The sequence below is a fragment of the Aquila chrysaetos genome, chromosome 6 (assembly GCF_900496995.4).
Source record: "Aquila chrysaetos chrysaetos chromosome 6, bAquChr1.4, whole genome shotgun sequence".
NCBI classification, from domain to species: domain Eukaryota; kingdom Metazoa; phylum Chordata; class Aves; order Accipitriformes; family Accipitridae; genus Aquila; species Aquila chrysaetos.
Window position 1 is genome coordinate 12315080 of NC_044009.1, and position 27040 is coordinate 12342119.

The 27040-nt window shown below is 40.5% G+C and overlaps 1 protein-coding gene across 19 annotated transcripts in view; it reads left to right on the forward strand.

The window, feature by feature from the left end:
• The window catches only part of AGAP1 (ArfGAP with GTPase domain, ankyrin repeat and PH domain 1), a 397188-nt gene that overhangs the window by 284838 nt on the left and 85310 nt on the right, over positions 1 to 27040 (forward strand). For all 19 annotated transcript variants that reach the window (XM_030016796.2, XM_030016795.2, XM_030016798.2 and 16 more), the window contains one exon: positions 13892 to 14053. In XM_030016796.2, the coding sequence (XP_029872656.1) occupies positions 13892 to 14053 (162 nt within the window). The remainder of the gene's footprint in view (positions 1 to 13891; positions 14054 to 27040) is intronic.

Below are 27040 nucleotides of genomic sequence, written 5' to 3' on the forward strand. Positions count from 1 at the left end.
AAGAAGGAAATCATTACTCAAAAGCAAATATAAAGTCATTTTCTCCTTTTTTTTTTCTAGCTGCTCTAGAGCTACTCCGGGATTTTCTGCAGTTAATACTGTAAAATTTGCCATGTGTAAGACAGTGTATGTGCAAGTAGTTTACATTGTCTTTAAGAATAGGAAGGAAAAGGGAATGTTGATGTACTTTTTATACCCTTTTGTGATCAACAGACAAATTGCTTCTGGCAAATAGTTCCAGAGGGAAACTTTGTCAGTTCAGCAGGGTAAACTCTGCTAACAACAACTTATTATTGCCTTTGCTTTCTAAAAAGCCTAGCATACCTTGAGGAAACTTGGGTTATAAAGTACTACTTTCTAGCAATTCCTGGAAAATGATCCCCTTTCAGCATGAGGTTGCCTACTCAAAACCTTCCACTATTAAAATTTAGTTGACGTCTTTGACAAGCTTTTAACTGAAGTAGCCCAGTCAACCAGAACTATTAAGAAATTCTATGCAACAACATCCTAGGTAGCTGGACTCCCACCAGCATAGTGTCTATGCCTTTACTCAGTCAAGAAAGGGAATAGGAAACTGATACTTTCTCAGAATTGCTGTAGCACCTTCCTTGTGGCTAATAATGTATGGCAAGAACTAGCCTGCAGGACTTCAAATTTCAGACTGATTTTAATTTACACAGGGGGAGATGCAGTTTTGCAACCTGTGGTTCCCAAAAATAATGTCAGGCATGCAGGGCAGAGCAATGGTTGTGTGTGGGGTGACAAATAAGTTCCTTAGAATAATAAATTGGTCTCGAACTTCATCCTTGGTTTCAAAGCAAATTATGAGTTGCTGCACCTCTTTCTTAAGAGTACAGGAATATCCTTATCATATTTTCATAATTAATGAAATTTGTCAAATTGCAAGCAGTCTGCCAGCACCATCTCATTTAGACTATAATTTCAGCAGTTTTCACTTGTGCAAATTTCATTGTCCGTGAGCATTCCATATCTCCTTCTGGATCCTCACCATAAAGTATATGAGGTAGAGATCTTGATGCTCTCATGGAAACAAGATGTTTGCAGCTAGATGTTCTGCTATATTATTCTCACAGTTGTGTCATTCATCGTTTTTCCATTGCAGTATGCTGAAGAGGAGGATACCAAAGGCTGCCTGATACTTAAATAAGACACTAGAAGTGGTGGTGTTTCACACTGGTTTCTAGAACTTCTTAAAGCAGAAGGAAGGCATATCATTTCAGTGCTCAGCTAGAAAGAGTAGGTCAGCAAAGAAATCCAATCACTGTCTGACAGCTTGAGCATTAGTCAGGAAAGCGTCATGTTGTCTGCGCCCTACCTGAGCTTGAAGGCAGATGGAGAGAGGAAAGGTGGTGTTTCTGAGATGTGGGCATCCCATTTGTCTCCAAAATGGTGTTGGCATAAGGATAAGTTCTCTGAAAAGGGTTTCAGAGCATTAAATTAAATGATGCTTTCTGCCTGTGGTTTTTTAGGAATGTGTTAGCATCCAGAAGCAGTAGGACCCAATGCTTACCCATTCCGTATTGTAGACCATAAAAATCTCAATTGAATGGGAAACTTTAAGATTGATTAGGGAAGTTCCTACCAGGTTCACAAAATGCAGGCACTTACCTTGTGTTCTCTGGGTATGTGTTTGTTGCCAAAATGATGGGTAAAACCTGTCCTGTCATACAAATGAAGAGCACTGGGACGTGTTCCTGAAATTCTGCCCAACATGCCAAGCTGAAAAAAAGTAATCAAGGGGCAAAACCTCTGCAATCTGCTACCTCAGTGCAGTATGGGTTCAAACGCTGCTGGCTTGCTTACTGCTTTCAGTATGCCTCCCACCAGGTCATCCAGGCTGTGGGTTGCAGTTCAGTGAACACCAAAGTGTAGATGAGCCATTGCCATTTGGTCCCACTGGACTTCGCATCCGGCAGAGAACACATTGCTTCATGATGAGTTAAAAGAATGAAAGATATGAAAGCGGTTCTTCAGTTTGTGTCCGTGGTGGAGGGGGGAGATGGCACCAATAAACCTTTGAGACTTAAACTGAGCTGGGTTGTGATGTTGGTTTAAGGAGATTATTGGGTACGTGGGCATTTCTGCACAACTTTGCTGAGTTTCAGCTAAGTACTTCGGTATGTAGCTAGTCCTGCTGTTTAAATCCTGAGCTATATTATACGGATTTTTACAATTCTGTAGTTCTCCAGAAACCCATCTGCTTTTCTTGTTTAACATGCTCTTCTTTCTGCTGTCCCCCTCCCCCTGCTTAAGATATAAAAGAGTTACTGCATTCAGCAATTAAATCCTGCACTTGGTTCCAAAATGGCAAGAAATGTGAGTTTTCATCTTCAGATAATTTGACATTGGCAACCTCGTGCTCATCTTAATCTTGTTCACAGCCTAAAGTGCCAAATGTCTGTCAGTAAATTGTTTATGTGACTAAATTAACTTTTTGAGTGGAACTATAAAGCTTTGGTTTTTCCCGACGTTTACTTATGGAGGCTTAAATGCATATTTTGCTTTTAGTTTTGCTTAAAATTTAAACTGAAATAGGAAAGCGTATGGCATGTTCTTCAAAATAAGGAAAAAAAGATTTTTTTTCTTTTCTGGTTACTGATGTTGATTAACCTGACTTGATTGTCTAGCAGTGTTCAATAAATCAGTGCTTTTTCTGCCTGTAGCTGGGTTTGGTTGTCACACTTTCTCCGTTTGTCCCCACTCAAGAGAAAATTAAAAAAAAAAAACCAAACTCAAACCGAAGCACTTTATTTTTATTATGGAGCTTAAACTTTAGCCTGACAGGATAGTGAGAATAATGAACGTTCTCTTTATCAGGTCTTGAAGCTCATGTCTAGGAGACGCTCTCCATTCCTGACCTTTCAGGCACAGGGTCAGTGTGTTGCAGTACATTGCTTGTGGTATTTAACCACCACCGAAAGTCAGTACTTCGCAAGTAAGGGGAGTGGATACCCAGCACTGATATCACTAGAAACGGGGCACTTTTAACTTCAGGTTGTGTTTTAAAATCTCTCTCTCTCTCTCTCTCTCTCTCTCTATCTCCATAGCTGTCTCCTGGTCTAACTTCAGCTGCAAGCTGGTTCTCTGTAGCTCAGATGCTTGACATTTGACAGATACAGTGCTTAGAAGTCTGTAAAATATATTCTGTTCTCTGTTTCTATATGAGTATCTGTCAAAATGGAAGGGTTAATATTGAAGATGATTGCGCCACTGTACAAAGTGAATTCTTCATCAGGGAGGTCATCCTGTAATCTCATTTGTATAAAAAAACATTTTAATCTTTCAAAGATTTTTTTTTTTATGTTTGTAGTTCAAGTTTGCTTTAATCTTAAATGTTTGCAGTTTGGAATGAGCTTTGCTGTGATGTTTCTTGGCAGGTCAGTCACCAGATAGTTTGAAATAGAGAATCAGCTGTGATTTTTTTTCCCAGTATCTCAGAAGTAAATGTGACCTGTGGTCTTAGACTGCTTAAATAGTGGCGGAGACATCAACACATTGACTGCGTTCAGCAGCAGCAGAAGGATGGATCTTCTGGCACTAGCTATTAAAAGCTGAAGAGCTGTATTTGATGTGAGGATGCCTGTATGCATTCAGAAGTGATGTATCTTGATAAATTATAATTGCAAGGAAAGAAGTACACGAGATGGATTCACACAATATCCTACAGGAGTTTATGAACTTTGAAAAATAAGATTGTGTTTACAGAGAATAATATAAATTGAGACACGTTCTCAAGTAAACACACAGGAAAGACATAATATTGCAAGAGCAAAGTGTGACACTTTATAAAATCTTCCGATTCAAATACCGTGGCTTAAAAATTTCATAAGCCCAATGCATTCGATATTTAAGGACCTTATAAGTAAGACTTAAGGAGGGAAATGAATAAGCCTCCCAGATAAGTACACTTTTCTTTTTCTTAATCTTTTAATCTAAATTTTAATAATCTAAATTTATATAACAATAATATAGATTCTAAATTTAGATAAAGTTTAGTAATGTTTTAAACACAAAGTTGAGAAAGTAAAAAGCTCGTGTATAGCTACCATTGGAGTAATTCCTGAGTTCAGAATTTCTTCTTTTTATGTCCATACTTTGGAATTCCAAATAGATGCTTGTAATAATTAGATTTCTTGTTTAATGTATGTCCAGAAGCACACTGCTTTGTTTTACCAGGATCTGGACAAAATGTGTGCAAGGAACACAGACGATGCTTTTATTTCTTCCCTGGCTTAATGAAGTTTCTGTTCCAATTAACATGAGAGCGGTTGTCTCATCAAGCATGTCTGTTTGCAGGCTCGGTTTCTTTCCAGTCCAGATCACAGAGTGTGGGGTACAGGGACGTTGTGTATATGTTACCTATGGAATCCAACACTTCAAAGCTTCTTCACAGCATATACAGTTCAAGGAGTGAAAGAAGCCTCTGTTAAATCCGATACGCAACTCTTTCACAACCTGCTGATTGTTGGGGGACAGCTGAAGCACAGAGACCTGGCCTTCCCGCAGGTGGAAGAGCATCTCCTTTCAAGTCTCTGGGCCCTTCATTTGTTACAGTTGATATCATTCCTTAATTCAGCGACCCTGTGCACCACCCACGGTCCAGGTCGATGAGGAGTATCCAGTTTACAAGTTGCTCTAGGCGAGTGGCTCTTCTGATGCATGGATTTTGTGAGAGCAAAAGAAGGGCCCTGACTTTGGTTGTCTAAAACCTCAGAAAAGCTGGTAAGAGCTAGAAAGAGTGCTTGATTAACTCTAAAAATAAAAAAAACTTTGTCAATGACAGTTATGTCACCTGACACCTACGAAAGGTAGCAAAGACATAGCTTTATGTTAAGAGCTTTACTTTTCAGCTATAGGTTTCTGTAATAGGAAAATGGGTCATTTTGCCTTTGAGGAAGAATATCCTTGGTCTTGCTTCCATTATTTCTTTTCCTTTCTGACGCTGGTGCTTGTGGCATACGTTACCAGGAAAGCCTTAGCCCTTTCCTACATAACATGATGCAATTAACTGCCTGTTTGCTATACAGCAGTTATTCAGGTTTAATTGGAAAATGTTAATAGTGAAAGTCTCTTGATTTTTTCCAAAACACTGGTATTAGGGCTTGTCACTGAAGTCTTGTGGACTGACAGTGGAGAGTTTCCTAACTTCTTCTCAATTACCAGTGAGTGGGTTTGATGCTTGAAGTTATCCACAGGTTATACAGACTGAAGGTTAAAGTACAAGAGTAGAGACAAGAGACATCTTTCTGGCTCTGAGCATTTCTTTGAAGAGAGTCAGTTCTTCCTTTCTGTCTTATTTTGCCTATCTTGAAATACAAGGTAAATATTTTAGTAGGAAATTATTCAGTAAGGCATAGGTTCATTATTCTCCAAGTGGCTTGAGACCTCAAGGCTCTGTTTCAAAGCAAAATATTGTTAAATGAGTTTTGTTTGCAATTAGAAGACAATGCTGATCACTAGATCAGGGCGGAGCTCTGACCCTCTCTGTTTAATTAAGGTGAGTTTACTATGCATATCATTTTGACCAAGGATATAAAAGAGTATTTGTCGCAAAATGTTGTGTGTACTTGATCATGGTGTAGCTTGTTCATCCAAGATCTATTCTTTCAGCGGTGCTCCAAGTGTTTATTTTTCTGCAAATCAACATTACTTGGGATGGTCTTGATGGATTCACTAGGTCCAGCATGCCGCAGTTGGTAACTATTCTTGAGGTGTCTGATGATCTACGTGGCTTCAAAAGTGGGGGATAGACTAACCAACACATGGCCTGGAATCAGACCAGGAGATACTGCCCTGAAACCATTCCGCAGCCGTATGGTTTGTCTTCAGAAGGACCATCGATCTTCTTTCTCCTTCATGGAGTGGCTAAGAACTAGTTACCTGAAATGAATCCCCATAACTGGCTGCCTTCTGTAATATTCCTCACCTTTCTGTTTTGTATACAGTTGATGGCCAGGAGAAGCAATGCCCGTAGCATCATACACCCAGTTTGTAGCAATTCAGGGTGACACCATGTAAGAATCACATCTTCTCAACAGATCTGATGCTGCCTAGTGAGAACATTATGCCAGAAGAATTAGAGACATCCCTTATTCATCTAGACTGTAGATCTGTTCAGCGGGAGCCATGAAGTTAGTTTGCCTTGGGATGTGGTGGCATCCTACAATATCTGAGACTTGCATCTCTTTCTAGTTTGTTGTCCTTACATATTCAAACAACTTGTCATGCTTGATCTTTCCACAGGGCATATTCAGCCTACAGTACGAAGTAGGCAAGTGCAAAGATGCATCTGTGTAATGGGGGATAAGATAAATTAGCAAACTCTGTTAACTCAGGGAGTAGTTTATATCATCTCTGCCCCTGACCTAAACCTGCTTTAGGCAAGATGTGCGGAGGAGAGATTAGCATGTTGTTCCCGGTTCATGTTCTGAGGCTTGCAGGTCCTCTAAAATACAGTTAGTCTTTACTTTGCTTGTCACCGTATTGGCAACACAGGAGGGTTGCTTAGGAGTAGATGTTTCCTCTCCTTGTGTCAGATGGTAAATTCCTTCTGTGATACAAGGAGCTTACTTCATAAGATGTCTTTGAAAGGGTGTTAGCAGGATACGGTTGCTTCTTTTCTTGCTTGCAATACTTTGATTTCTAGGGAGCAGGATGGTGTTTTGCTAGCACTGTAACATGTTGCTCCTTAGGAGGGAAAATGTAGCAAGCAATGTACTTTTGTGGGCTTTTTTTAAACATTATATTGCATTTTTGCTTTCATGCTTCCTTTAAGACAGCCAGACATTGCGTGTTAGTAAGAAATGAGCTAGAGGTAACTTTGTCTTTCCTTTAGATAAGGGAGATTGTAACAAGGGTCTTACTATCTCTGAAATTATTGAAGCCAGTCCTTCCGATATCTGTGCCTTACTGTCATGAGACTGACTTTCTTTCGCAAGTCTGTGGATGATGTCCCTCGCTTGTCACAAAGTGGCTTATTAGGCTGCCGAGTGGAAACGATCCTGTCACGCCAAACATGCCTTCAGGTCTGCTTCACTTGAGGCGTACTACCACGTATCAAAAGCCAGACCCCTCAAAAGCAGGGAGATTCTTTTTTTGTCAAGAAGGAAGCTTTGTTTTTCTTATTTAATTGAAATTGCTATTAGAGGGAAGGAGCCAGTAACTTGGGCATTCAGTGGGGCTTTCTGTACATGACAGGATAGCTTTGTGATTTACAGGCTCTAGGCATAAGGCTGGAAAAATGGTAGACTCCGTGGAAAGGGAATACTCCTGAGGCTCTTTCATCTCCATCCCCTGGTTCTGCTCAGAGCTTCCTTTTAATTTTGTTCAGTGCAGCAGGTTAATTTAAGCCCTCGATAGCTTGAGTGTCCAAGCTGAATTCAGCTAAACGATGACCGGATGAGCCTAATTCCTACCAAGGATATGAGCTCCGTGTACTTTAAAAATATTTGCCTTTTTTTTTTTTTCTGTAGGCTGTAATCTCGTGCCACCCCTTCTCCCCCACTCAGGAGTGTTTATTATCATCTGCAGATTTCTGCCAAGCTGCAGTTTTGACAGGATTTTAATGTCAGTCCTGTACATCGGTGCCTGACTCCAGCCTTCTGCAGTCATTGTGCAATTGCAGCATCCCTTTAACTTTGGTTTGAGGCAGAGGAGGAATATAAAGAACTTGATAGAACGTTTATGGTAATAGCTGTAAAGGGAAGCTGTAGAGCATTGGATTTCACAGCCAGAAAAATCTCAGCTTGGGGAAATGGGTCTGAAATACAACTACAGATGGTTTTAGTCTATTGCTTCCCCTGTTTAAATAAAAGGATTGCTTTTTTCGCCTCTATTTAAAACACATGTGTAGAAGATGAAAGTGTCCAGCTATTTTTTTTATTATTCAGTCCGGCTACCGACATCTTTGCCTTATTTCATTTCAACACTAATGGCATAGTAAAAGTTCTGAAACACCCTCTTTGGATTCAGCCTTCCTTGGGTCGCGGCAAAGATTCCTGCTGCAGTCAGAGCTGTTGCTGTTGTTTTCGTCATCAGCACTTTCTTTTTCCCCTTGAACCTGGTGCTATTAATTGTGTTGCTGCTTCTGCTCTTTAATTGATCCCATTCACCGGTCCTGCTTTTGTAATGTCTGACTTCTTGTCACTTCGGCAAATCAAAAACCCAAATTAATCAATCTCCAGCCACTTGAGAATAAGGCTGCATTCGGGAGCTGGGCTTGACAAAAAAGTCTAATTTTACTTTGAAAGCCTGTTGGAAAATTTTAACAAGAAGATGCAAGAAAAATGTAAACCAGATCAAGCTCGACTTTGGTCTGTGGAGAATAGCGTCACCTGTTGAGTTTGTTTCAAGTTTTTGTAAATAGGTGATTTGACAAAAATATGAAATAAATCAAAAGACACGAAGATAGAAGAGGTCAGAATACTCTTGTTTCCGCTGCAGATGGTTACACAGGAGAGAGGGTTGTGTGCCTATGAGAGAGAATAGGAACCATGGGCCAAAGCTGAAGCTCCGCTCTCAGATTTTTGTATCTCAGCCTTTGTGCTGTGCTATTCCGGCACCTTATACGTTGCCTCCTTTCCTCATGCTTTTTGCACCCCTAGCCCTTTTACCCTGGCCTGGGGCACTCATGCCTGCTTATTGTCCCTAATTTTCTTCACCTCCTTGGTTCCTGGGCTGGTATCTTCTGCAGCTTTGCTGTGCAGGCACTGCAAGTGGTGAAGGAGAAATTACTTCAGTTTTAATATCGGACGTGCTCGGTACGGATGTTTGGGAGTTTGGGATGCAAGTTAGTCATTGTACTGTGCTAGGGGCACCGAGGAATCGCAGGCTGGGTTTGAATTGGATTTCTTACCCTTTTCAAATCCAGGAGGACTCTCGCGACATCCTTAGAGGACACAAATGGAGTTGTCTTTGAGATCTGTTTATGGAGCGCATGCGGCTTCCAAACAATAAAACTATAAAAAGATAAGAAGTGGGACTTGTGTGGAATGTTACCTTTTACAAACATGGTAATACTGCGAGAGGATATCAAATGTGTTTCAAATGGCAAATAAAGCACAGTACAACAGCACAGCCCTTGAGACTCTTCTGAGAAGGATTGGTTGGTTTCGTTTTTCATTTAATGTTCCGTCTCATAATTCTGGGTTGTAGTTGTAGACAACATACTTCTTCCCTTCCGCCTCTTGTTTCTTCTACCAGAATTTGTCATAATTGAAAGGAATTTCTCTTATGACTGTGATTACAAAATGCTTCTAGGGGAGAGGCGGGCATGGGACTTGCTTTCTGGAATAAAAGCTGCATTGGCTTTTTTGTTGTTGTTTTGTAATTTCTAGCAAATGAGGGTCAGATTTGAACAAGCAGAATCTTTGTCTTATCCCATGTGTCATGCACCTATAAAGAAAAATCACTGCGCTAACAACAGAGTGGTTGGGTTTTTTAATATCCCATCTCTTGATAACTTAAGGGGTTTGGTTACCAAGTGTCACTTGTTGTTCCTGGGCAGGGAGTGAGCTACTGCATATTTTAAAATGGCCTCAAATAACTTGCGTAGGTATAAACTGACCCTCAGTATACTCTGAACTGACTATTTTACTACTTTCTCTGGAATGAGCACCTGTATTTTGTCATACTGGTTTGTGTAGAAGCTCTCCTATACCTTGGTATAAACTTGGCATTATTTCATGACCCTGCAAAGCTAGAAACTCACCTTTCAATGAGAAACACATTTTCTCGTCGGTACAGAAAGTTGCCAAACACGGGTGTGAAATTCACGGCGTCCTCCTTATCGCGTCATGAGCATGCAGAGGTAAACTGCAAGGATGTGGCTTGTGTCAGCTCTCGCGGCTGAGAGGAGTTAATAATCGCACTGGGGAGAGAGGGCAGGGAGGAAGGCTGGCTGTTTGCTGGGAGAGGGCATGGGCATCTCTAGCTCGCTTCTGTAGGCTGCAGGCAGCAGCAGTCATAGGCTGGAGCATGGTGATGCTCTGTTTTGGAGAAGAAAACATTTTTCAGCAGTGTATTGCTGCACATCACTTGAAACGTGGCCCAGCAGTTGCAGAACCGAGGGTGCGCTGCCCAGGGCAACCCCAGCTACGTGGCAAGGGGAGAGTTTTGTCCTTAATGTTGTATAATATAGATATACACCCTGCAAATGACGACCATCATCAAGGAACGCTGCCTGTACAGTCCATGAAAAACTGCAAAGCTAATGATGGGCTGGGCAGATAATCGTGGGAGAGTTAATTGTAAGGTTCGATATGGCATCTTGTCAGCAGAGATAAGTTGTCACGTTTTCCACTTGAGCTGAAACTAAATGATTGTAAAATAAGTTATGAGTGTCCTTGGGCCTGTCTGCCAGAATGATGGCTAAGAATACATTCCTGGCCCATCAGTCTCAAGCAGCCCGCTTGATATTTATGCGAACTGAATGTTATTTTATTCCCCCTCTAGTCATGCTTGTCAGCTTCCCGAGTGAAAAGTGAAACTGCTTCTTTGACTCATACTTCAAGTATTGAAGCTCGGAGAGGCTGCAGATTGTTATTATTATTACTAGTATTATATATTTTTTTGGGTGTGCGTTGAACATTGATGCCCGATTGGGAAGAACTAATGGCTGACATTGAACGCGCGGGATGGCTGCAAAACAGCCCATCCCAACCCAGTGAAACGCGTCTTATGAGTTCCAGTGCCTCTGTCAAAGCTGGTTTAGATGTGGAGTAATGAGGCGCTTGCTTTTTTAATTTGGCGTGCCTTTTTCCTTGCCTTTTTTTTTTTTTTTTTTTTTTTTATATTTAATAGCACCGACAGTGGTCGTCTGTTCTCAGGCGTGGTAATTGATACAAAATAAAATGCATTATTTGTATTCAGTCAGGAGTATGAAATTGCATTCAGCGGGCTGAAGCCTGAACTCATTTACAGTTTTCCGAAGCCGGGCTTTCAGGAGCCCTCTTTTCAATTTGAAGAATACCTTGTCAGGCAAGAGAAGTAGTGGGAAATGGGAAAGCACAGCGTGTAAGCCTAGCGCCTTTTGATTGCTCATATTTTAAACCGGGAGAATGTTAAATAACTTCCATCTTCAAAGGGTGGTCTCCGAAACCGGGAATACAGGGCATTAATACACCAACAATATCAGCTCGGCACCCGTTTACGAGCGACTTGCGTTTCTTTTCTGGTTGAGGGGGAGGGAAAGCTTCGGGCTCTTCGCTTCAGAGCCGTTTGACCCAAGGACAGCAGGTTATTACCTGGAAAGGGCTGCGGATCACGAGGATTTACCATAGGAGGTTAATTCTTCAGCTCTCCGATGCAAGTAGTCAGACTCTACGTGTATAAGTGTCCTATTTTTCAGAGCTCACAAGCAGGTTTTGTTGGTGCAATTTATAGCCTAGAAATTAGAGTAAGCTGCAGTGAGTGTACAGATCTACCTTAATATTTTTTAAACAGGATCCTGCTGAAAAATATATTCTGCAATTTTGTGTCAGAGTGGGGTTTCTTGACCATTTTACGGGTCCAGGGCATTGTGGTTGATGCTGGAGTCACACACGGCACTCATATGCCCGCCTCATATGCCCTTTCGGCACGCGTCTCGGCATCACAAATATTTGGAAACGAGCTTTGTGAAAGGCATGGGAGAGGGTTGTAGAGTTGGTTTTTCCTGGATTTTTTTTTTTTTCCTCCCTGTGAGTAAAATGGCATAATTCTTTTTAAAGTGAAAGCTGAGAATGAGGCCTGTCTGTGTGCCTCTTGCCTCATATTTTCTGAGGGAAAAAAGTGAAGCATTTTGAGAAACTGTGTTAGATGTGAGCAAGCCTTTATGGCTGGCGTGCTCTCTGGGATTTTTCTGTGATATTTATGAATTTTCTGGATTTTCACAAGCAAATGAAAATCAATGAGATGCATTTTTGGTGCCCTATGGCAGACCTTGCTGCCACAGCCAGGCCCCTTCCTTGCCAGTGCCTGGCTCTGTGGCTGACCTGTCTCAACACGGCAATTTTCACGTCATTGCTGCAAAGGAGGGGGTTTTGTGTGTGTTTTTTTCTTCTTTTTAAGTACCGAACATATGAAACCTTCTCAAGTCTCAAACTGGAGGTCAATGTTTAAGACTAGCACTAACCAGCTTGCATCCATGGTCATGCCTTTGTATTGCTGGCATCCTTTTTTGCGTCTTCTCTTCTTTCAGTGTCAAGGAGCCAAAGGTACCCGTGTCCCTTTTGCCAAGAGTATCCTGAGCACTGGCACAGATTCTCATCAGGGTTTGCCTTCCTCTTCACCCGGGGAGACAGCAGACCCTTGCAGGATAGCTGCTTTGAGCATTTCTGGGTCAAATACTTCAAATCTCCTATAGAGATACACACTAAATATATTCCCAGGATTCCCTTTTGTGCTTAAATACTTGATGATTGGTTTCAAAATAGTGGACATAGGGAAAAGAACAAAAATCCTTAATAAAAAGCTTACATTTGATTTGGTCTCTGTTGCCAGGCAATTAGCTCCATAACTTATCCCTCACTAATAACTTGCAGCACAACTGTGCTTAGCAGGTAATTAGTAAGTAAACTTTATTAGAAAAAAACAAAATAAGTGTTTCGTTGTCAAATAGGCAGTTGTATGGGGATTTAACTACTCAAAAAATCAAAAGCCACCTTTTAAGTAGTCTTTGGCTTGATAGTCTTTTGACATACTAATTCATCTTAAGTGCAATCCTGGTATTGCACTTAAGTGCAATGTGGTATCTAACCAAGGTTCTGGAAACAGCTTCACTTTACCTGACAGCAAGCACTTTACTTAAAGTGTAGGATGTTACATTAAACTTTATAATTAAAAACAAAACCAAACCAACAAAATAGAAATGCATTTAGTACTGATCGTAGCCAAAAGATTTGTTGCAGTTAAACTAAAATCATATTACCAACCTTGGGAAAAAATACTGAATTAAGGTTAGTTGAGTATTTGCTACGTGAAAGGACCGAGATAGAGAGTAAAGTTTCAAGTATGTCTTCACTTCCTACGCTTGTGTTAAATATGGCTGTTAGATGTTTCTTGACTGAAAACAAGAACAACTACTCAAAGAGAAGGCATTCGTGTATTACCAGCCATTACATGGACCACGGACGAGACTGTGGGTCTCTGCTTACGAGAGGGGGGTGTCATCAACCTTTAATTTTGATTTGGTTGAGCGAGCTAATTGATGGCAGAGGGGAGAAAATGACTCTGTCATTAGTTCTTGAAATTGTTGCATGTTATGCTACTATAGCTAATACAGTGGGAAACCAAACACACTGAACATGGGATTACTTTTTTCATCAGGAGCAGGTAGTAAGTGACCCTTTATCACACAATATTAAATGTACGAGGCATACATGAGTTCACACCTTGTCTTCCCACCTTTATTGCCATTACCACCTTTTCTCTGTGTGTTGTCTTTAATATTAATGAAAGCAGATAGCGTTCAGAGGATGTTGAGATATCTCTGTTCTATTATGTATTAAAATGTCCTAGCATTATACGAGTTAATTTGAGGATCAGTAAGATCTTTGTAAGACAGAGCAATTGGAAATAATAAAGTGATTTCCCATTGTTTTTTGTCAGTTCCAGCTGGCCTGTTTCTAAAATTGATGCAAAGTCCTGTTGATTTAATAGGACTTTAATCAGAACTTCAGCCAAGTTGCTTTTCTGTACCTTTTTGAAGAAGTAATGGGTATTGTTAGGAGACTCTTCTGTAGCCTTTGGAAGTCAATGAGCTCAAGAAGTTTGCTGCTAACAGATAGCAAGGGGTTATATCTTGGATTCTAGCAATCATTAATTTAAATTATGCAGTATTTTTCTTTTTCCTTAATTTTTTTTTTTTTTCCTCCCCCTCCCCAAATTGCAGATACCGGGTTAGGAGATTCTGTGTGTTCGAGCCCAAGTATATCCAGTACGACGAGTCCCAAACTTGATCCACCTCCTTCACCTCATGCCAACAGAAAGAAACACCGCAGGAAGAAAAGCACGAGCAATTTCAAAGCTGATGGTATCTCGGGCACAGCTGAAGGTAAGCTTACTCTGTGGTGGAAGTCTGAATTTGGAAAATATCGTTCCAAAGAGCATTGTTAGTACAACCCAACTACACCATTGGCTTTGCATACAGAAGGTAAAGAAAATTGTACTGAAGAAGAGAAATTAAACACTGATCTTTTAACGATGAAGCTGAATAATCTGAAGTATCACTTGGATGGTGAATTCCACTGTCTGAAACGTGTTTGGAGCTGATGTTTTTTAATAAATAAAAAAGTGTCCCCAAGTTAATATGGAGAATCATTAGCGGTAAAGGTAAGGTGCGGGCATACTTGTGAAGTTAAAAAGAAAGAAAAAGTCAGGTTCACTCAGTAGCCCATACATCACGTTAGAACTTGTGTATTTTTTCAGTATTATTAAATCTTGTGTTACCTCTTCTGCTTTGACCCATCCTGAGCTCTAGAATCGCGAACGCTTCTGCTGCCTGTTATTGTTTGAATATTCAGTTGCTCATGGAGAGATTGTGTTATTGGAGGATAAAAAGGAAAAGGGGAGAGTTTAAATGTTTGGGTTCTTTTTTAAGAACCAAAAAGGAAAAGCCAAAAAGAACTTCTTTTTTCCCTTAGGTTTAGCTTACTATTTCCAACATGAACACTGCTGTAGCTGTTCAATGCCCTTCTGAAGGGGTAACAATGTGTACAGTAGCCAGATATGATATAAAACATGCTTGTATCTTTAGAAAAGAAGAAAAGAAACATGCTAGGATTCAACCAAAAGAGCTCCAGAAAAAAAGATGAACAAGGGTAGTTGGAAAGCTCAGAAACTGGGGAGTCAACATATAAGGAGAGATGAAAAACGGAGACAATGGAACAACATTGTCGGAAAAGGGGAGTGTTGAGTAAGAAAAAGATGCGGTTGTAAGCATTGGAGAGTAAAAAAACAGCTAATTCAGTATCAAAGAGCGTTGGAGCAAGTTCTGAAAAAAGGATGACAATTGCAGACAGCTGAAGAGACATTAAAAATAGATGTGATAATAGTATACAACTGAGAAGGGGCATGTTAACTACTACTTAGTCATCCTTATTTTCCATTTATTTAATTTCTCAATTGCATTTCTTTCACATACGGAATTTATTTCCCCAGCTATCTATACAAATCCTTTTTTAAAAGCCATCAGCTTTTTTTCAGAATATCTCCTGTTGCGTTCTCTTGCCAGTCATTTAACTATCTTTACTGTTAGTTTCCTCCTAATTTATGGCCTGAAGCCAAATTTTATTTTAACCTTTCATTTTTAATGTTATCTTTTTTTTTTTTTTAACAATCCCTTTTACACCACTTATTTTCATACCTCAATGGCAAGTTATAGAGGGGATTTTTCAGAGCGCTCACCATTGGTCCAAGACTATTTTGTTGAAGTCAATATGAATCAAGACCAGCTGGATATCCAGAGCCTTTGAAAAATCTCTTTCTAAGTAGTTAATACATGTATGTTTTCTTTCTCCTGGGGAGATTATTTTCACAAGTCACTGGAGCTGGAGCCTGTGTGGTCCTGGTCTGCAGGCATGGACTTCTGACCTGCAGCGAGCAATGGGGGATCTGCAGTTGTTGTGCATCTTGCCCCTGAAATCCCTGTTCTGATTGAAGTGGGGAGTACGTGCTCCTTCATCCTTCTCTGTTTTCTCTTGCTCTTCTCCTTGTCTTCCAGCATCATAACATGCTAGTCTGAAATCCTTTGGCAATAACTCAACAAAATTGTCCTCTTTCATATAAATGGGATAAATATGCTTCCAGAAGGGTAAGAATTGGCTGGCAAGCAGTAACTAAGTAAGGCACAGGGAGCCTTAAAAGTAGTAGTGAGTGCCAACGCTTGCTTTTACAGTCTTTGTATCTCTACATTAGCCCATCAGCTTTCTTTGACCCACCTCTTCTTGCATGTCTTCTGAGATGGGCACTCTTCTCTGGCTTGGGGCTCACAGTTGTGTCTTAGGTGGACCACAGTTAAATTCTTTATAACATCTCTTTAAAAGCACAGCCCAGTGAAAAACAACAATTGGCCACAAGAACAGAATCACAACTTTCTACACAGCGTTCTTGCTGTGCGTGAGAGGAACTCCAGGCATCCTTCAGCAGATAACTAATCTTACTGGCCCTTGAATCCTTAGCAAGGTTGGGAGGAGATGCCTGACAGTTAGGACAGTCAGCCTCGTCTGTCAGTGGTAGCTGAAGGAGAAAGCAATGAAGGATGCTTGGGTTCCCTATCCTTTTAGAAGAAGGGCATCTCAGAAAAAGTAATAATGATTGTAGATTCCTGTGAAGTACTTTCTACCAAGTCTAACAAAGGCTGGGGGTTCCTTTTTCTAAATCCTGGCATGTGGGCACTTGCAACCTTTGTGTGTATTTTCTGGTACTTGTAATTTCTGGCTTGCACCAACAGGTTCGGTATGCTTTATGGTTGACCAGACAGGTAGCGTTTATCTCTCTGAGCTTGTTGTGATGCTGAATAATGGGAATAACTCCAGTCCTGGGACAACCTATGTCACAAGCCAGTCTGCTGCTAGTGGGGTGTGTATCTGAGGTGCTTCAGGCCATTACAGGTTTTTCTCCAAGTAGCTGAATGTAGCATTTTCACATCCGTCTTGCAATTCAAAGCAGTTTTCAGTTCAATAATTCAGCCTTTCCTCAGGAAAAGGCTTATTTCTTTGTTCTGCAGCGCTTGGCTACAAATCTGTCCAATGACCTAAAAGATTTCCGGTTTGATTTTTCTTCCTCCACACTTGCCGTAAGCATAGATTTAAACCCTCAGAGGGTTACTGCGGTTTTGAAGACCACAAATCCAAATTAAACAGTAAAAGGGAGATGTTCTGAGGGATGCATGCTTTGCCTTGGCAACTTTGATTGAGTGTTTGAGATACGGCAGGTGACTTATTGAAAATGGAGTACAGAAGACTGGTGATAATCATGGGAGAACCATATCTTCCTTCCTTCTGGAAATCCTGAGCTCACTGTGAAAAGGAAGAGGAGGATACTCCTGCAGTAGCTATTCTCAGACAGTTACAATGGATCAGAGTTAAATGATTTGAGTAATTCTGGATTTTATGTTGCCTTCCTTTGGGTCCAGGCACTTTTCAAGCTTTCAAACAGAAATTCTGGGTTCCTTCATTTTTGTCTGTAGCAAAGCTTAGGTGTTCAATGAGGTTTAAATCTGGTCTTCAGCAAACTCTAGCATTTTTACTGCACTTTGTGGTCTTTTTTTTTCCTTGAACATGCCTGCTTTGATCATTGACCTCTGCCCAAGTATTCAGATATCACGATGATGGACACTAGTGAGCCCAGGGTGATTCACTAATTCCAAGGACTGATGCTCATCTCTTTTATGCCCTTCCATAAAGGTCATGCTGATTCTTCTTTCTCCACACTATCTGCACATGCACAGCCCTCTCTTTCTGGGATCGATTCTTTCATCTTACTTGGTTTATCTTTCTACAGGCTTTCTGAGACAACGGTTGCAGCAACAAAAATACTAAAGCAACTGTACTGCAGTTGGATGAAAATTAAAATTCAATTCCTATTTTGGAAAACCAGATTCTTCTGAAATTTTTCCAGTGCAATGAAACCCAGAGAGAAGTTTTTTAGTTCTCTGTACAGAACTTGTCACTGAAAAAATTTCTCAGTGTTTTTGAGGGTAACAGCAGGAATGCTTACATTAGGCAAGGTGCCAGCAACCAGCAGTGTTTTTCCCACCATGCTGTCTAAACTTGCTCAGAGCAGGATTATACGGTGCTGTGTTTCAAAGAGGAATAGCAGCTCAGAGCCCGGTCTGTTTTGGTACCCTTGTGCTGCTGCAGTTAGTGGAACAGCTAGCGATGATAAGAAGGTTTTTCAGCTTGAAAACAAGTAGAAAAATTAAAAAGCTTTCTTGGAAGTACTCTCACAGAAAGACCTTTCCCATTGTTTATGTTTCTTACTCTTGTTAGACAGTTTCAAAGCTTCATGGCTATGCCAGCTTGAACCTGCCTGCCCTCAATCCATCTCTGAGATTTTAGGAGCTATAGAAAGCCCAAATCTGCATCAAATCTGGATCAGCTGTGCTCTGCAAGGGTTCCATTGACTAAGAGCTGTGGCCAACAGCCAATGTTGCTGTCTGCTGTAAGGCCGGTCCGACTGCGTCCAGGTAGATGGGTGAATCGCTCCTTCGCTCAGGGAGATGCAAGGCAGCTGCAGGCAGAGTGCTGTTAATTTATCTTCTCTCTCGGCAGCGTAGGCAAAACAAGCGTAGCTCTGTGTTCCCATTCATGCAGATGGAGCTGAGAAACGGGAATTGATGACAGAGTAGTAAATGTGATTAGCGACTCAGTAGACTTTCCAAACTCTGTGTTTTCTCTGTAAATCCATGTTCCACATTCTTCTTCACTGCTGATTTCTAAAGAACTTTTGAAGGACAAGGAAAGACCTTTTATGTTTCTTTTTAGAACTGTTTTCTTAACACAAAGGTATTTGTTCTCTGCCCCTTGTAAAGTAATTGCTTTTCCCTGTGCTTTTCTGATCTGTGCATTCTAGCCCCCAACTCTAGGTGTACGCTTTCTGGCTTGTAGCTAAGGATGAACCCCAGTTTACTGAGAAATCGTATTTTTCTTATTTTACCAGAGTGAACTGGTAAAGGTACTTCAAAAGCTTGTGTTCTTCACATGCATGTTTTATAACACTGAAGTCATTCTTCTGTTCAGAATCTCAGGGAGTGTTGAAGATGAGCTATAGTTAAGTTTGAAATGAAGATATGTTCTTTTGTTTTCTGTGGTTGGAAAAACAGGATTTAGTCAGACTTCTCATTTGTACTTTTAGCAATAAGCAAAAATTTCACTGCTTTCATCTGGTTTCTCAGCTGCGTGGGGACTTGAGTCCAAGAGGGTGGGACAAGGTGCAAAAAGCCAAGGGAGGTGCCAGTTCATTCCCAAGACTTCTTGGCCCCTTTCAGCCATCCCAAAACCAGAATGACAAACCATATTAGGGAAATGCAGTTCTTAGCATCCATCTCTGGAGTCTGTATAACACCTGAAAATTTGATGTTTTCTGTAAATTGGAAGTGATACAGCTGTTAACTGAATATGCAGTATACAATGCATGAAAAAAAACTGTGTGCATTTTACCTTCAGCTTCTCACCCTAAGCTTTCCTTAGTCTCATCCCTCAAGCGTCCCTGTGATTTACCTGCGGGCATTGTATGCTGAAATGATTTAAACATGCTTGGCTCTGTACACGGCTCTGTGCATAGTCTTCTCCAGACAATTTTAACATGCATTTCCTTAGGTGCATAGTTCTAGTACGTGTGCGGTGGCCAGACTGAACTAAAAAAATGAAATTTCTCTAACCATGCATTAAAAAAAAAGTGATTTGGGAATTTTGGAAATTTAGTGGAAACACCTCTGAGGCCTGTTCAGTGAAACAGATGCAAACAATGAGCTATAGTGTTTGTGGGAGAGTAGAATCTTCATTTGAGAGATGGACTTGACATTGTTAATGCTAATACTTACTTATAAATACATTGAATTAAGCACCATGATGAAGGAATGTATTTTTACTTGGTGCTATTTTTTTTTCTTTTTTTTTTTTGGCTTTTTATGGTCTGTAAGAAACCCTCTGACATTGTCAGAGGACAGCATGTTCAGAAACCTTTCCAGCACAAAAAGTCACAGCATCGTCACTCCCTTTTCTCTGCAAGGAAGATGTGAAATCTAATATCTTGACCTGCAGCTGCAGCAAGGGCAAAACTACTCACCTTTTCAAGAGTTTGTAACCTTTGGAATCAAATCTATTAGATGTCAAGGTCCCTGTATGGATTGTATTGCTTGAAGTAAGGCACAGAACTAAGCTGACACCAAAACTTCCTCAAGTAAAAGCTCTTTCCAGTCAGTTATGGGATAATTAAGTATACTGCTGCGGTTGTACAGGCAAACAGATGTTGCCCACGTAACAACTCCACAGAAATTATTCCTGGTAATCTTGTCATCCTAGTTATATTACTAGTCCCTATAAATCAACTATCAATATTTACAACTGACTGTGTAGTAGGAGTAGATATGGGGGTGTTCTTGGAAAAGTGGTTTTTATTTCAGTAAGAAGGCAGGTTTCTGATACTGTGAGATGGGTGAACATGTGAAAATGAAATAAAGCATTAGTGCTGGCATTAGGGAGGAGTTTTCATCATATTCCTGTGGCCTATGTGTGGACATATCAGAGTTAATTTAAGCTAGCTCATTTAGAAGCCATTCATCCATCTAGCCCCATGTGGGCTGCAAAGCCCATCCCAGCACCCTATCTGTGTGCGTAGCCTGCGCTGGGACGCTGCTGCTGCCGCGATGCACGTGGGGGCTGAGCATGCTAGCTTGGGGCAGGGGGTTCCCCACGTGCGGTAAAGCAGTAACACAAACTCTGAGGATAAATCAGTAGGGGAAAACAGTTGTTCCTTAATTTTTTCCATGCCCAATTTTTTTTGCAGTTATACTCTCCTTAAAGTGGTTAGAGATATCTTAAGCTTTTTCCCCTCTAAAAAAAAACCCATAAAAAATTTAAAAACCCAAATGCAGACCCGTGTCATACAGAAGAGGAATATGTTTCCATCCTGTCATGCAGTATTTCTATGCAACTTCTGATGGATGGTTTAGTGAGAGCAGGTTTTGTTTCTATTTCTGGTCTCTTAAGTGCCCGAAGTTTTAGGAAGCAAATGTTCCATAGTTTTAAAACATGTTCAGCAGTATTTTAAGTGAGATTGATACAAAAGTGGCATTTTGACTGCAGTGTTGAAGAAAAGAAGCATTTATTTGGAACTGGAAGGGTTTGCAGTATAAGCAGATAGCTAGGAGTGTTGGGGGTTTTTTAAATAGGTTTGTAATTCATTTAGGGTTATTGCTGAATTCTCTTAATATACAGTTTGTTGATTGTAATGTCATTTGTGTAGTTCTCCTGTGCATGAAACATTTCAGAAATTTCAGCAAATAGCATTTTGCTGAATTGCATACTGCACACAAAAGACCCAAGTTCTGCTTTGCTAATCATCACTAAATCTGGAGTTTAACAAGCTTGCTTTTAATAAGATTTTAGGAGTGTGGTTTGATAAGTATATGCATCCTGATTTTGTGGATTATCTCAAAAGTTTTGTAGGCCTTGCCTGATCCAGCCATTCTCTGCTCTGGCTGCTTTGTAGGTAAAAATTTCTTTAAAAAAACCAACCAACCAACCAGACAAACAAGCAAACAAAAAAGGTCTTAGTTGGCATTAAAAATGAAACAAAACTGAGCAAAATATCTAGCTGTATTTTCTTCTGTCTGCATGAGAACTTAAAAAAAAAAAAAAATCAACAGTATGTGACCATATTTGTTGTCTGTAATGCCAAATGCTTGTTTTGATTTAAGCGTACTGCAAGTGTCTCAGAGGTTATCACCTATTCAGTGTCAAAACACTCTTTGGTTGTAATTCCACTGATCATCAGTAACTTCATTCACTGCTTCGCAGGAGATATAGTACTGGCCAATTGTTGTACACCTGAGAAGCAGGAGGGCAGAAATTAATAAAATCTAGACCGAATCTTCAGAGACTTACTTTCAACCAAGGCATAAAGGTCACTTGTTGGGAAACCTTCAGCCTCAGTCGTCACAGCCTATCTGACATGAAAGGTTTGCTGCTGAAAGACATTTATGTTGATGCTGAGGAGTGAAAGACAAGGGAGGTGAAGCTCATCTATTGTTTTAACCTACTTCATTGCAGGCTAAACAAGTTGAAAGATTCCCTCTTCTCTTTAAAACCACTGTTAGCTCAGGGTTGGAAGAGGCTGCTTGTTCCGCCTACCTGGTTGAAAGGAAAAGTGTCACAGTGGTGGTCAGCGGGGAAGGGGATTCTGGAAAGGATGAGTCCCAGGATGAATTGGTGGTGGTTGTACACACCGGCACATCTGGATAGATAGAGAAAGATAACACTTTTTTTTTTTCCCCCTACATTTCTGTGAAAAGTGGTCCCACTCTTAGTACATTAAGCACTCTGTGTTGTGACTGCAGAAGGGTACACTCTGTATCCTTAGTACAAGTGCTGCACTGTGATTTGGCCTGATTTTTTGGAAAAGGAAGAAGTTCTAAGTGGCTTTATAATTGAATGAAAACAAGTGACACCTTAGTGTTTTACTGGCTTCAGGTAATTAGTGTCCTTAGAACTATGCTGTCAGCCTGAGACAGAGACCTTGATTATGAAAAAGCTTCCTGATGTTCACAACATGATGTTTACAAGATAGCAAGAAGTACTTGTAAGATATTAATCCTGCTAGAGAAGTTAGTTCTGTTTTGTTACTTAAGTAAGAGTGTCTACTTTAAAAGTTCCTTGCCAGTTTTTCCAGAGCCTAAGACCGTAATTTCATTATGAATCTATATAACTAAATTAAACTATCTTAAAAATAAAATGAGATGACTATGTATTATAAAGCTATAGTAAATTACAAGACTAAAATAAGGTCATTCTGTTAAGTATAACTTGTGTCTTCCTGTTCACCACATAACTGATCTCTTGAGTCAAGGTGCCACAATTTAAATGAATAGGCTATTATGGTGTAGAAGGAAGACTTAATTTTTGAAGGATGCCTTGTCCTCAGCTTTCTGTGTACTTGGGACTCATCAGCTTATTGGAACTGAGCTGCAGAGGTACATTGGGAAGAAGCTGCCTTTGAAGCGTGGAAGTCCTAAGTAATTCCCTTCCAAAGACCTTAAGCAGCTAAAACAGAAGCACTAGATTAGACAAATATGAAGAAGAAAAATCCATGAAGGTCTCTTAAAATACAGATTACAACCTCTCCCAACTATGGACCATTCTGGAAGGTATAGCAGGGTACACGTTGCTTTATCTGTTCCTGTTCTGCTTTTTGTGGGCAGGATCTCCCACTAGTTGCCGATGAAAGCATAGCGGGCTAGGTGGACCTCATGCCCCGACCTGTTGTGGCTGTTTGTATGCTCTGCTTCTCTATGGCATGCCTTGTTAAACTGCCATTTGCCTTAGGAGGCACAGGGCAGCTTTGAGGGGAGGGTTGATGGGATGCCAGTTGACTACAGACGTGCACTTTTTACCATAATATGTAACATGAGATTAATGACAGTGGCTTGATTGTGGAGGTTTCTCATGTATAGCTCAAACCTGAAATTCAAGGGGGAATGTGTCAATAGGTCTGATCTAGCCTAGGGTTATAAAACATGCTCTTGGCATTATACTAAAAAGAACTCATAATCAAGAGGTACACACAGAACAGAATGTAGAAATAACAACTGAGTTGGTTTTTTTTATTCCAGAACCCTACTTTTTAGTCAATTATGGGTAAGCCCTGATGAATATATGCTGCTACTCAATGCATTCTTAGGGCTAAGAACCAATCTGAGCATAGTGCCGGGAAATACTCCTTGTGTAATCAGCCTCCTTGCTCCAGGTCTGAAGAACCTCAGTGGGCAGCGAAACCACGTCTGCCTTTAAATCCAGGTGAAACAAGTGATGATCTTTCCCAATGCACAGCTTTGCTGGTCGTCTCCCCTCTGTGCTCCAAATAAAGGTATTCCAGGCATGGTATCTATCAAGAAAGATGTAGAAAGTCTCATTTGATAAAGTTTGTGATTTAGGTGTATCTAATGCCGTCTGCTTACAGGGAAGTTGGAGTGAAGACGGTGTTTCCAGCTGATTGCAACTGAAGAGTCTGCATGCACAGGATTTGCCCAGCATCATGAGTCTGACGCTCTCTTTTGTACCTTGTAGGCATTACAGGTTTGGGGAATTTGCTAGCTTTACTGCACACAGGTAGACTCTATGTTTTGCCGGTTGCAGCCAAATGCTTCCTCTGCTCCCTTTTAATGCTGGTGGGATTTTTTTGCAGCTCTCTTAGACTTTAGGATTTAATAACAACCTTAATAACAACAGATCAAGAAATATTTTTGGCCTTTTCATTTTGGTTCTTCGCCAAAATGTTTGTGACACCTTTTAAAAAGCAGGTCCAAACCAAAACTGAGGGAGGTGACGGTGTATGTGAGCAATTTTACTAAATAAGTTGTTGAACATGCTTATATTTCCTCCCAGGAATTTTTCTTTAAGAGAAGTGGGCAAAGTGCAAAAGCCTGAGCAATTTAAAGTTGTTTCCCTTGAAGAGATGGTGATTCTTCTCTCAATTTCCCTTTGTGATTTTGGTTCTTCCAAAATTACCTATTAATCCTGACATTGATGGTTTTAAGCATTTATTTTCTCATTTCTGTATGTTAATGGGCATTTTTCTCTTAATGCGATGATTTTTCAAAGGGTAGGTTGGGGTCAGCTGGGCACGATGTTTCAACCTTTCTTGGACTACAAGTTGCAATATCAGCAACATGTGCATTAGCAAGTGCTATGCACCCCTGGTTCTTGCATGGTGACAGAGCCTGCCAGAGTCTGTGAAGTGTGGAGCTGGACATCCTCATCTTGCCTTGAGGAGTCATCTCCAAATGGTATGTGTTTGAAAGGGTGACCAACTAAGATAAGAGGGTGAGCTTCTTGAGAGTGAAATGCCAGGTGGAGGGCACCATGGTATGGGATTTAATCTTCAGTAGATACAGGTGCTGTAGATGCAGGTGGGTGTTCTTAACTAGGATGACTGTTCCTTCCTCTTAAGCAGTAGGCTCTTGTGCGATCATAGCAGCTTTATCCATTTGAAAAATGCAACCCTGGAGCCATTCCAGTTTTGATGCTTTGCGGTATTGATGTCAGGCACTTACAAGACAACCCCGTAACAGTAATGTAGACCTCTTTTTATTTCCGACTCCTGACCAGTCAGTCATTTCAAACCTGTGTTGTTTTGTCAAGTTTTAATCAAATAGTTGCCTTAAATTAGCTGTCAAATTCAGTGAGCAGATACTTGGTATCTTTCCATCTGAAGCCTCTACTGCAGATACACATGCTGTGCATGAGATTTCAGTACTGAGCTTGTTGCATGTTTGTTTTATACCCTGTGCTTTAATCTCCTGTTTTCAATCCCTCCACCTTTCTCTTTACAGATAGGTTACTTGTGATGGATGTTATGCATTATGTGTAGTGTGCAACTCCAGTGAAAGGAGTAGGTAAAAAGAAAACTTGAACAGGCCTCATCATTGACATTTTCCACCACTTCCCCCCCTCCAAAAAGAAAAAAAAAAAATTAATAAAGGTTTCTTTTGTGAGCGTGAGATGGAGAAAATTGGCCATTTGTCTGTGAGGTAATAGGCTTTGGTATAATATGAAAATCTATCAAATGATTAAATTCAATGACATTAAATCACAATTCATGAAAGGAGAATACTGCACAGTTTAATTCTATTTAATTTTTGAGAGGAAAAAAAAGCCAAAAAAAAAAAAAATGTTTGAGTTTCTCTTAAGCTGATTTCTCTGTGCTCTTTCTTAAAAGTGCCTTTCTAGTTGCCACACAGTGATGTGATCATTATCTGTCACCTCGTCGCCTTGCTGCCTCAACACGCAGTAAAATACAAAAAAAAAAAAAAAGAAAAGAAAAAAAAAAAGAGGGAGAGAGAAAAAAAAAAGACCAGAGGAGCTTGTGAAGTATGACTTCCTATCCCAAGACTCATTGCCTGCGATTCGTACCGCTTGACAGTAATGATCTTATTACAGTACTCTGGACCTTGAAGAGATTTCATGAGGAGAGCGAAAGGACGTGCCTCCATGTAATCAAGTGGCGCTGAATATTCCACGCGTTTTTGATCACACACTGATTGGGCACAGTTTTAGCCCATCTTCTAGTCAATTATGCATGGCCCCTCGTGCTCCTGTGATAGTCAGAAACATTGATAGCTGTTGTCTGGGGGGGCTGGCAGCCAGCCAGGGGTTTGAAGTGCAGTCATTCCGGGAGAAGTGCTTTTTAGTTGGAATTGATTACCTTTCTTTAGGTTTTTGCTTAATGGCAAAACTGTATTGGAGAGGGCTTCAGGTGAAAAATGGACATATTAGCCATTTAGAGTAGCTGAACTCCTAGTCAATTTTTAGCTTTCCCCTGTTTCCATCTAATTTATATTTAATGATGTAACATTTGATAATATTTAAGATATTTCATTTTCAGTTGCTGCTGAGCACACATGTTGAGCACATGTTAAATTACAGTGTATCAATTTTCAGGTTTTCAAAATTAATCCAGTTTAACCTTCAGGCTGTGAGAACATGTCTTTTTTGGCACCTGTTCCAGCGAGCATGCGGTTTATCTGCAAGTGGTACGAAGATGACGTTACCAAGCAGAGCGAGTGCTGTTTTCATCCCGTAATGAGGATAAATCTGCGTGCTTTAAGAGAAGCAAAGGGTCGGTAGCTGGGTCCTTAGTTTAGTTTCTCTTGTCTCAGAGGCTGATTAGGCTGCTGTTAATTTCTTGCCTATAAAAATGTCACATCTTTCTTAATTCAGATTCCTCCTAAAATGAAAAGAAAATCATTAAAGGCATGCATATCGAACTCAAAGCACCATGTAAGAAAATATTATTATGCTTCTTGTTCCAGTACCACCAATCTTGTTTCTCACATTTGAATATCCTACAATATCTAATTTTTGGATGCATGTGTAGTTTGGAGAGATGGGAGTAGGACTTTATAGTAGGCCGAAGTACAATGTTGTGTTAGCCATGCATCAAATGAAGAGCTTATGTTTCACCTGCTTGGAATACGCTGTGACTGACAGTGAAAAGACGCAGTCAAAATACTGTGGTAGCACCCCAAATTTTTATTTCCGTTTGTCAGTATAATTCTGCTCTACCTGCCTACTGCTGGCTGAAATAATAAAGCAGTCCTGCAAAAAGACATGGCAAGCTCTCAGCCTTTTCTGAAGGCATTTCTGCCACTAAATATCTCTCTGGTGGGACTGCTTCCTTCCCAGGTCCGACAGAATTTACAGAGTTGCTTAAACAGGCAAAATGTGAACAAAAGCTCAGTTGCTTCTTAAACTTGCAAGTGAAACCTTCCTTATGGACCCTGCCCCTCTTCTACTGCTTCCCTTTTAATTGGATTGTGGGT